The 12,223-nt window shown below is 41.3% G+C and overlaps 1 protein-coding gene across 1 annotated transcript in view; it reads left to right on the plus strand.

Annotated features, from left to right (window-relative positions):
* Positions 1-4: 4 nt before the first annotated feature.
* The window catches only part of CLASP2 (cytoplasmic linker associated protein 2), a 175,513-nt gene continuing 163,294 nt past the window's right edge, over positions 5-12,223 (plus strand). Inside the window, exons 1-2 of the mRNA XM_010835579.1 lie at positions 5-184; positions 9,845-9,923. Coding sequence (XP_010833881.1) covers positions 5-184; positions 9,845-9,923 — 259 coding nt within the window. The remainder of the gene's footprint in view (positions 185-9,844; positions 9,924-12,223) is intronic.

A 12,223-nucleotide genomic window follows, 5' to 3' on the forward strand; every position in this document is an offset into this window, starting at 1 on the left:
CAGCATGGAGTACTTCAGCGCCCAGGTGCAGCAGAAGGACGTCGGCGGCCGCCTGCAGGTCGGACAGGAGCTGCTGCTCTACCTCGGCGCACCGGGCGCCATCCCGGATCTGGAGGAGGACCTGGCCCGTCTGAGCAAGACGGTCGACGCTCTCACCGGCTGGGTGGGCTCGAGCAACTACCGGGTAAGCGGCGGCTGCGCGGCCTGGCGGGGCACGCCCTCTCCCGCCGGCCCTTTAATCCCGGACGTGCTCGGACGGCCGGGTGGGCCCCCGGGTGGCCCCGGGCACCTCTGGACTTGCCCCCAGCGGCGAGCCTGCCTCTCCGAAAGCTAGCGGGAGCCCACCTTCCCACCAAGACCAACTTTTTCCACGATTGTGAGCAGTGGCAAATTCAGTGATTCCGTGACACCGTGTGGAGTTCCTTGGCACTAGGGCATTGTGTTTCAACACCTATTTTAAAAAATTAGTGATCATTTACATGCGTAAAAGTGTAGCAGACCCTTTATTATACATTCGTACGTACCTGTGTAACACTACCCAGGGCAAGACGTAGGACAGGAAGATTCAGATTTTAAGTTCAAAAGAGATGTCAAGTTAATCCTTTTGAATTAGTATTTTTATCCTACTTAATCGCCTGGTTTCTTTTTTCTTGTATAATATTTTCTGTTTCTGAAAGGTTGTGCTTTTCGTGTCTAAAGCATCTTTAGAGCGTAATAAGGTGCCTGATTAAGTTTACCGTTAAATCTAGTGAAGAGTCTGACTTCATGGCATTATTTATTTGCTTTTCGTTTATAGTCGACGCAAAGCGGTTGAACGCTCTGTGTCATTTTGTTTTGCAGTAGTTAAGGACTGACTCGGATTTGAAACCGTGCCATGGCAGGTTAGCTGATACTGGCAAAAAATAAAAAGATGAGGTACAAGAAGGAATGAGTGTTTCAGAAGAGCCGGTAGTAGGCAGGTTGTAATGTAGCCACGTTGGGAGACCAGGTAAACTTTTTGTAATCAGCCTGTACTGTGGTTTTTAGCAGTAACTTTGCTTTCTAGTCTTCTGGTGGCAGTGTTGCTTTAAAATGCTGGTCCGAGCATCGTGTGGTTGAAGTGATTCTTCTTAGTAACTGATACTTATAACAGCGAATAGGCTGTACTTTGAAATCATTATCATCATAGAGAAGAAAGGGAAACTCTAAAATTATTATGCAGATTTAATGATGAAACTTAAGAGTTTTGGAAGGGTTTGACTTTTTACAAGGATAATAAACAGTTTGAGAATTAACCACCTCAGTGTTCCATTATATACTGCTTCTGTATTACTTTTGAAAACTTTGAGAAAAGTTAATGTTTAAGGATACACCATTACTGTTTAGAGGATTAGTCTTGTTTCTTTGGAAGACACGACCTAAATTTACTTGCACTGTAGGAAGGGCATACGCACTTAAGATAGATGCTTTTGTGTGGTAGCCGAGGCTGCTGTAGAAAGTTGGCTCTTTGGTAACGCTTATGTCACCCCTATGCTGCCTGTGGTTGAATCTGCACTCCTCAGAGGTGCCATCAGTGAATGACAGTTGAGCAGTCCCATCTCCTGAAACATATTCTTGGCTTCTGTGATTCCACAGTATCCTGCTTTTTCTTTGATGTCTTTGCCCAGAACTTCTACTCAGTGCTTTGTTTTTCCTTTAACTGGTCCTTCAGAGTTAGATCCATCAGGGACCTGACTCAAGTTCTTATTTCTACTATACATTCTCCCCATGCTCCTCTCCCCATGCTCCTCGGTACACACTGTAGCCTGAGACAGTTTCAGAAATCGGGAGAGAACTCCCATAACCTCAGCTACAGACTTCCTTTTGTGCCCCTGTCACTCTGCCTTTTCTGTTATGGAAGTGAGCCTTTTTCACTTCTACCAGTTCCTCCTTATGGGTATTGAAGGCGTGTGTATCCATGCCCTCTTGTCTTCTCAAGGACATGAATTCATCAACTTGGATCTCTCCTGCCTGAATCATTATTCCTCTCCTTTCTACTGAATTCTATAAGACCTTTTCTGACATTGTTCCGGAGAAGGCATTCTAATTAGTTTATTTTAAATTTATATACTGAGTTACCAAGCTAAGTCATCATTTTTTACTGAAGGTACAATGACTATTGAAATCTTTTGAAAAAAAGTGTATCAGTTTTTTGAATATACACACAAATAGAAGTGTACTTAAATTTCAAATTATGCTGAACAAAATAGTTTTTCTTCGGATTTGTTAGTACTTCACAATTTGAGTGTCTTTAATAACATTCATTGCTTCAGTGAATTTGAGTGCGTATACTTAATGCTAAGTATTTTTCCAGATATTGAGAACCCACCTATGGACAAGACTAGAAAGGCTTATTCACTCAGCTTCAGTTGGGTGTTAATTAAGGACCTACAATGTGCAGACACTCCTCTGGGCACTTGAGATACAGAAGGGGGTGGCAACCCAGTCCATTATTCTTGCCTGAAGACCCATGGACAGAGGAGCATGGTGGGCTATATATATAGTTCACGGGGTCACTAAGAGTCGGACACAACCGAGCGACTAACATTATTACATGAGGACCTACGATGTACAGATATTCTTCTTGGCACTGGGATACAAGAATGAAAAAACGACAGAAGTCCTTGCCTTTGTGTGCTTGGATTCTCGTGGGGGCTGAGGAATAAACAAGATAAATAACTGGAGTCTCTTCTGTTTTAGATGATGATAAATGCTTTGGAGAAAAGCAGTGAAGGGAATAGAAGCATTGGGTAGGATGCAGATGTGTGAATTTTAAGTTGTCGGTGAAGACCTCACTGAGGGGAGTGAGATTGCTGCTGTCACGGAGATCCTATTAGAAAGAGGAAGGCAGATGGGTATACAGATTTGTTCCATGTAATAAGTGCTTATGAATCAACTGATGTGAAAGAATGAGGCGAAGATGAGACTGTTTGGGATGTAAAGGAAGTGAGATGAAATTTGAGTACATTTAGGAAAGAAATATAGGAGTGAAGAATGCCTTTGGGCAGAGGAAACCACAAATGCAGAGAACTTAGTTCTGCTGAGGAACATAAAGTAGGCCAGTGTGGCTAGAGTTTCTGAGTGAGTTGAGGTGTTCAAAGAGGTGAAACTGGGGAGGCAGGTAGAAAGAGCTGTATAGGATTTTATTCTAAATCATTAGAGGGTTTTTACTTAGAGGTTTGGCTGCTTTGTGAGGTGAGTGAAGTGAGGGAAGTTGCTCAGCCGAGTCTGGCTCTTTGTGACCCCATGGACTGTAGCCTACCAGGCTCCTCAGTCCATGGAATTTTCTAGGCAAGAGTACTGGAGTGGTTGCCATCTTTGTGAGGAGTGGACAGTTAAAGCAGCAAAAGAATCGGAGAGTTGGTGGCTCAGACTGATTAGGTAACAGTGGCAGTACTTGAGAAGTGAGAGATTGGGGTGTGATTTAATGGTAGAGCCAACGGCATTGAGTATGAGGGTTGAGAGAGAGGAATTGGGGGTCACTGCATTGCTTAAGCACTAATAGAGGGTAGTGTTTACTGAAATGGGGAAGACTGAGAAAACCAGTCAGGTGAAGGAAGTAAAAAGTTAGGTTTGAGAAGGTGGTTTGACATCCAAGTTGAGATGTTAAACCAGCAGTTGGGATCTTCAGCTGAGTGGAGAAATCATTAATTGAAGGTTTAAAAATGTGTGGATAGGTATGTACATTATATAAAATATATATGCTCTGGCATTTGATTTTGGTAAGTCCTGTGATTTTCAGTTCAGTTCAGCTCGGTTGCTCAGTCGTGTCTGACTCTTTGCGACCCCATGAATCACAGCACACCAGGCCTCCCTGTCCATCACTAACTCCTGAAGTTCACCCGAACTCATGTCCGTTGAGTCGGTGATGCCATCCAGCCATCTCATCCTCTGTCGTCCTGTTCTCCTCCTGCCCCCAGTCCCGCCCAGCATCAGAGTCTTTTTCCAATGAGTCAACTCTTGAGGTGGCCAAAAAGCTGAAACTGGAGTTTCAGCTTCAGCATCAGTCCTTCCAAAGAACATCCAGGACCGATCTGCTTCAGAATGGGCTGGTTGGATCTCCTTGCAGTCCAAGGGACTCTCAAGAGTCTTCTCTAACACCACAGTTCAAAAGCATCAATTCTTCAGCACTCAGCTTTTCTTCACAGTCCAACTCTCACATCCATACATGACCACTGGAAAAACCAAATTTAAAAATGGTGTTATAGCAATAAACCTTGTAAAACGTTCCTTGTAAAATGTAGTTAAATATGATAACCACCATTTAAAGAGCCCTTGGTGAGTACCACGCATTGTCTCTGTGCTTTGTTTCCATTATCTCATTTCATCTTTAAGGTGGCCTTAGAAAGCCAGTACTGTTTCCTCATTGTGTAGAAAAGATGTCAGTATTTTGGCTTAGGTCCTAGACCTGGTAAATTGGTAGAGTACTTGAACCAAGGGACATTAGAATTTTCCTTTCCTTTTCTGTACTTTGGTAAACCTCTTCAACATCCTATCACTTGTCATCTCTACTCTTTTTTAGACTCTCAAAATGGGAAGAACACTAAATAGCATTTATATTATAACTGTGTAGTGCTGGGCTAGTAACATGCTAGGATTTCAAGTCTTTTCTTGTAATACAAAATCACAGCTCTTTTACCATCTGAAGGATGATGCCACCTTCCAGTGTTAGCAAAACCTTGATTGTATATCTTATAAACCATCAATTTCTTACAGTATACTATTTTTTTTGTTTGAAGTCTGTCTGTATATATGGATCTTGTCTTTTTCGCTTGCCTGCCACATTGGAAGAACATCCAGGTTTTTAACTTTTTACTATTCACATTGTTCTTTTGCATTGTCACCTATATGTGTGTATGAGAGTTCTGTAGGGTAGTGATTGTGAACCCTGTCCAATTTAGTGCCCCCTCTTTTTTTTTTTTTTTGGCTGTGCCATGTGGCATGTGGGATCTTAGTTCCCTGACCAGGGATCAAGCGCATGCCTCCTGCAATGAAAGTATGGTGTCTTAACCACTAGACTGCCAGGGAAGCTGCCAGCACCCTCTTTTAATGCTCCCCCTTACAATCCTGAAATAAAGTTTATAGATAATACTCAATACACATCATTTTTAAAAATCCCCAGTATGTTCTCACTGTACTATAAAGGAAAATTACATATAGTTACAGTGAGATAAAATGTTTCAGTGTATAAATGTGCCAGCCTGATTACCCAGGGAGACATAATGCTAGTCAGATGGCTGCCCCAGTCCATGTTGCTGTAAATGTTACCACTGCCAATTCAGACCACTACCGGTGTGTGGTTGCTGGTGGTTCAGACTTTACAAGTGGCATTACTGTCAGTGATTGTGATATTCTGGAACTCTAAATTCTGAACCTTGTTTCATTCCTTTCGTATAGTTTGTATAATTTCTTTCTTTATTTACTAATTGTGAAAATAATGAGGTAAAAGTAACTAGCATGCTTCAGTGTTGGCCAGATAGTTTTTATTATCATACGAAGTCTTGCATTTAAATATGTCTAATACATTTCAAGTTCCTTAACCAGGGATTGAACCCATGTCCCCTACAGTGGAAGGGTGGAGTCTTAACCACTGAATCTTCAGGGAAGTTCCCAGTTATTATTCTTACTAATATCCAAACTGTTCTATCAGATGACCCTAAGAATCTTTGGTAGTCTTTGCTCTCCGGTATCATGAGATCATATTCCTGCTCCTGCCCTGGAATCAGCTACTTGGTTCCTTTTTGTGGGAAATGGTATGTGGAAACTACAACGTAGGTGCTCATGGAACTTATTGTTACTCATTTGATCTTTGTTTCTAGATTTTTTAATTTTAAAGAATAATATTTCTTCAGTTCATACTGATATTCAGATTCAAGACTGCAGTTTTTGCTATTTTTATATATCTTCCATCTATATCTCCTTTTATCAACAGAAATTCTAAATAACATTGACAGTTTCTCTTTGGCAGAGTTTTGTTTTTGTCTTTAGGGTATATCCCACTAGAGAGGGACAGTCAAATTGCTTTATTTTAGTCACTTGGAATAGTCTTCTATGTGGTTATGCTGTTAATTGAGTATACATTTCAGTTTACTTGGGCTTCCTGGTGGCTCAGATGGTTAAGAATCTACCTGCAGTGTGGGAGACCTAGGGTTGATCCCTGGGTCGAGAAGATCCCTAGAGAAAGCAATGGCAACCCACTCCAGGATTCTTGGCTGGAGAATTCCGTGGACAGAGGAGCCTGGGTGGGCTACAGAGTTCATGGGGTCTCAAAGAGTTGGACATGACTGAGTGACTAACATCCCATTATGTTTACTTATTTTATTTCATTTTCAATGAAATTAATTATTGCTGCAAAGAAGGTATATTCAAAGTAGTCTGTTTTTTCTTTGTCTGTGACTTATACCCTATTCCCAGCCATAAAAAAATTTTTTTCTGATTATCTTTCCATTGTTGTTATTTTTTAAACATTCATAACTATATCCCTTAATATTTGTAGCCCTCCTTTAAAATTTCTTTTAATTAAAATTTTTTAATTGGAGGAAAATTGCTTTACAACATTGTGTTACTTTCTACTACGTGAATCAGCTCTAAGTATACATATATTCCCTTGCTGTTGAGCCTCCCTTCCACCCCTGACCCGTAGTCCCGTTTTTAAATATATGTTAAATATGTGTCTCTCCAACTTGCTTTTTTCACTTAATGTATCTTGGAGTTCATTGCAAAGCAAAAGTTGGGTAGCCCTCAGTTTTATTTTTAAAGTGTCATAGTACTCAGTAGTGTGGATGGACCATAATTTTTGAATCTGTCTCATACTGATGAACGTTTGGGTAGTTTCCAGTCTCTTGCATTAGTCTTTTTGTGTCTTCTCATAATTTTGCTGGTGTATCTTCAGGATAGATTCCTAAGTGAGCTCTTACTAAGAGTGCGTGTTTTTCCTGCTGATTTCAGATATTGCTTTCATCATCTATGAAATTTTGTGTATGAGTGTGACTGTGCACTTCCAGTTAAGTTTTTAATAGCTTTATTGATGTAATTCACATGTTACACGGTTCCCTCGTTTCAGATGCACACCTCATTGTTTTTTAGTGTATTTGCAGGTATGCATGACCGTCAGCACAGTCGATTTTGGAGCATTTTCATTACCTCAAAAAAAACCCCTGTACCATTTAGCTGTTACCTCCCTACCCCCTACATCCACTAGCCCTAAGCACTACTCATCTCCTTTCTCTCTGTTTGGATTTGTTTGTTCTGGACATTTCTGAGAAGTTGAATCACACAACATGTAGCCATTTGTGTCTGGCTTTTTCACTCCTCAGAATGTTTTCAAGGTCTGTCCATGTTGTAGCTTGTGTTGGTCATTACTGCTGTGTGCTTAGTCGCTCAGTCAGGTCCGACCCTTTGCACCTCCATGGACTGTAGCTCGCCAGGCTCCCCTGTCCCTAGGGATTCTCCAGGCAGGAATACTGGAGTGGGTTGCCATGCCCTCCAGGGGATCTTCCCAACCCTCGTCCCCTGCATTGCAGGCAGATTCTTTACTGTCTGAGTCACCATGAAGCCCATCAGTCATTACTGTTTATGGCCAAATTGTATTTGATTGCATGCATATACCACATTTTGTTTATTTACCAATCTGATGGCCATTTGGGCTTTTCTACCTTTGGGCTGTGATGAATGATGTATAATGACATTGGCATGCAAGCATCTATATCCTGCTTTAATCCCTTTGGGTATATACCTAGGAGTGGAATTGTTGAGTCCTCATTGTTTCTGCACCCACCCCCCAACTTTGTTGTTGTTCAGTCGCTAAGTCGTGTTTGACTCTTTGTGACCCCATAGACTGCAGCGTGCCAGGCTCCTCTGTCCTCCTCTATCTCTCGGAGTTCGTTCACATTCATGTTCATTCAGTCAATGATGCTATCTAACCATCTCATCCTCTGCTGCCCCCTTCTTTTGCCTTCAGTCTTTCCCAGCATCAGGGTCTTTTCCATTGAGTTGACTCTTCACATCAGGTGGCCAAAGTACGAGAGCTTCAGCTTCTGCATCTGTTGTTCCAGTAGATATTCAGGGTTGATCTCCTTTAGGATTGCCTGGTTGGATATCCTTGCAGTCCAAGGGACTCTCCAGAGTCTCCTCCAGCACCACGATTCGAAAGCATTGATTCTTCAGCGCTCAGCCTTCTTTATGGTCCAACTCTCACATCCATACATGACTACTGGACAAACTATAGCTTTGACTAGATGGACCTTTCTCAGCAAAGTGGTGTCTCTGCTTTTTAATATGCTGTCTAGGTTTGTCATAGCTTTTCTTCCAAGGAGCAAGCATCTTTTAATTTCATGGCTGCAGTCACTATCCACAGTGATTTTTGGAGCCCAAGAAAATAAAATCTGTCACTGCTTCCACTTTTTCCTCTTCTATTTGCCGTGAAATGATGGGACTAGATGCCATGATCTTAGTTTTTTGAATGTTGAGTTTGAAGACAGACTTTTCACTCTTGTCTATCACCCTCATCAAGAGGCTCTTTTAGTTCTTTATTTTTTGCCACTAGAGTAGTATCATCTATATATCTGTGGCTGTTGATACTTCTTGCAGTCTTGATTCCAGCTTGTAAATCATCTACATACACTTTAGGCTGTCTCTTTTTTCTTGTACTTCAGAGAGGGGTTTTCTCCTTTCCCCAGTGGTAAACTGCGGTTGCTTCTTCTTACCTTGCTGCCTCGTTTATGAGTAGTGGGGCTATTCTGTTTTCCTGGCCCAGCTTCAGTCTTAGGAACCCTCTGTCCCTGACCCTTAAGGTAAAGCTCTGTCAGAAATCCTGTCCCTCCTCACCTGGAGAGCTTTAACCACGAGAGCCCAGCGTGGTTTCCTGCTCCTGCCCTTGAAGTAGAAGGCTTTTTTTTTTTTCCCTTTTCTCTTAGTAGTTGTTAGTTTTTACCTCTGTCAGGAGGATAACAGTGTTTCTCTTTCCATCTGTAGCTTCAAACTTTTGTTTCTTATAGGACAAGGAGCTGGAAAAGGTTTGTGATTTGCTTGCAGAGGTAGCTACTCGTTTCTACCAAGACTTGTAACTACCAAGAGACTTTCTCTGATCTCCCACCCTGTTCTCAGTCTTAATTGTGAGTGTCTAGTGGAGGTTTGTGGAGAAAGCCTGCAAGTAGACGTGAACTCTCCTTGTGTCTGCCGCTAATAGGTTTCTGTATTTTCACGCTAACCCACACTCAGGTATTAACAAGGAGTTGAATATACCTGAATTCTTTTTACCCACTTGTACTGTGGCTTCATCTTATGTCCTCTTCCACATGTGACCTACTGCTTATGTCTCATCTCTCCTTGGCATCTGTCTTTCCTTAAGATTTCAAGCTAGATGATGATTCTACAACCATAGCTTTCTAAATGGATTCAAGAATAGTTACGGTTTTGTAGATTATTTGGCTTTTTCTTGTTTACAGTGGGAGTGATCATTGTTTCCAGTTTCTTCATCCTAGACAGAAGCTGGAATTCCTCTGTAATGAAATGTGCTGTTTTTGCTTAAATGTTTCATTTAAGAAACATTTCAACATTACAGGAAACTTGCAGATATAGTCCGTGAACTCCTGTGTACCCTTTACCTAATTCAGCAGTTATTAATATTTTGCCAAATAGGCTATATCACTATCTTCCTGCATTTGCATATTATTATTGTTATTGGCCATTTAAGAATAGCGTGCCCTAAGCTCATGACTGTTCACCCTGAATATTTCAGTGGTAATAGATGAAGAACTTTATGTCACAGTTACATATTGTTATACATCTGTAATTTGTATTCATTAAAATTTCTTTCTATCTGTAGGTCTCATTAATGGGATTGGAAATTTTAAGTGCCTTTGTGGACAGATTATCAACACGATTTAAGTCCTATGTAGCAATGGGTAAGTTCATTTTATTTACAAATTATTTTAGTGTTTCACATACTGACTTTTTCATAGTTTTTGTTTAACAGAATTAGTTCTCTGTAAATGCACAAATGTAATTGTATACAATTCAGAGATCTACTACTTAATATTTTAATTTGCTGAGACATGAAAGATTTTCAGTTCAGTTCAGTTCAGTTGCTCAGTTGTGTCCGACTTTTTGCAACCCCATGAATCACAGCCCACCTCCAGGCCTCCCTGTCCATTACCAGCTCCCAGAGTTCACTCAAACTCATGTCCATCAAGTCAGTGATGCCATCCAGCCATCTCATCCTCTGTCGTCCCCTTCTCCTCCTGCCCCCAATCCCTCCCAGCATCAGGGTCCTTTCCAATCAGTCAACTCTTTGTTTGCATGAGGTGGCAAAAGTATCGGAGTTTCAGCTTCAGCATCAGTCCTTCCAGTGAACACCCAGGACTGATGGACTGGTTGGATCGCCTTGCAGTCCAAGGGACTCTCAAGAGTCTTCTCCAACACCACAGTTCAGAAGCATCAATTCTTTGGCCCTCAGCTTTCTTCACAGTCCAGCTCTCACATCCATACATGACCACTGGAAAAACCATAGCTTTGACTAGATGGACCTTTGTTGGCAAAGTAGTATCTTTGCTTTTCAGTATACTATCTAAGTTGGTCATAACTTTCCTTCCAAGGAGTAAGGTCTTTTAATTTCATGGCTGCAGTCACCATCTTCAGTGATTTTGGAGCGCAAAAAAATAAAATTTGACACTGTTTCCACTGTTTCCCCATCTATTTCCCATGAAGTGATGGGACCAGATGCCATGATCTTCGTTTTCTGAATGTTGAGCTTTAAGCCAACTTTTTCACTCTCCTCTTGCACTTTCATCAAGAGGCTCTTTAGTTCCTCTTCACTTTCTGCCATAAGGGTGGTGTCATCTGCATATCTGAGGTGATTGATAAATCTCCTGGCAATCTTGATTCCAGCTTGTGTTTCTTCCAGCCCAGCGTTTCTCATGATGTACTCTGCATGTAAATTAAATAAGCAGGGTGACAATATACAGCCTTGATGTACTCTTTTTCCTAATTGGAACCAGTCTGTTGTTCTATGTCCGGTTCTAACTGTTGCTTCCTGACCTGCATATAGGTTTCTCAAGAGGCAGGTCAGGTGGTCTGGAAGCCTATTTAAATAAATATGTTTCCTTTGAGACAAACACAAAAGCAAAAAAATTATCGAATATACATCTAATAGATTTTTACTTCTTATTTCAATTTTTTTTTACTGTATCTTTTACTTTTTTGTAACATATTAATAATTTGTAACATAATTTGCAGCACCACTTTTCAGTCTTATCTGTGGTGAAGGACCAGTTTTTTCATTGCTAGTCTATTGCAGACCAGTATTTTATAAAATACAGTACAAATAAATTATAGTGAAATGAAATGAAAAAAAATACAAGGCTCAATTTTTATTGTGAGAGTCAACAAATGTAAAATTTACTTTGGTCATATTGTTTCCAAACCGTGTTTTAGAAACACTCACTGTCTTGACCACAAGATGTTTGTAGACTGGCCCTGGGCTGCTGGCCATGCTCCGACCAGCACTTGTGGTGTGTCTGCAGTCCAGAGTGCTGCGCCACTGTCACACTTGTGTATAGAAGTTAGGTGGCAGACTGGGCTTGACTTGCCTTTTCAACCGAAGTGACCTTTGTGTGCCTTCTGGAGTGCTTCAGTGAGTGGATTTGGTCCTATTATATAGAAATGTATTTAAGGATAGCCTCAGATGTTTGTGATTTCTTTTATGGATTCAGTTAATGCCTCACAGTATACCATCATCCTTATTTTCAAATTATCTTTTGTCAGCTTCATGTTCAGTATACCACTCAATTCTGCCAATATATGCCTTTATTTTTACTGCCTCTCCTTTCAACGGAAGTATGTTAGTAACTGTCCCTATCTGTATTATTTCCTTTTTAATCAATCAGATCAGATCAGTCGCTCAGTTGTGTCTGACTCTTTGCGACCCCATGAATCGCAGCACGCCAGGCCTCCCTGTCCATCACCAACTCCCGGAGTTCACTCAGACTCACGTCCATCGAGTCAGTGATGCCATTCCAGCCATCTCAGCCTCAGTCTTCCCCTTCTCCTCCTGCCCCCAATCCCTCCCAGCATCAGAGTCTTTTCCAATGAGTCAACTCTTCGCATGAGGTGGCCAAAGTACTGGAGTTTCAGCTTTAGCATCATTCCTTCCAAAGAAATCCCAGGGCTGATCTCCTTCAGAATGGACTGGTTGGATCTCCTTGCA

This window comes from Bison bison, unplaced genomic scaffold (genome assembly GCF_000754665.1).
Source record: "Bison bison bison isolate TAMUID 2011002044 unplaced genomic scaffold, Bison_UMD1.0 scf7180017864043, whole genome shotgun sequence".
NCBI lineage: Eukaryota > Metazoa > Chordata > Mammalia > Artiodactyla > Bovidae > Bison > Bison bison.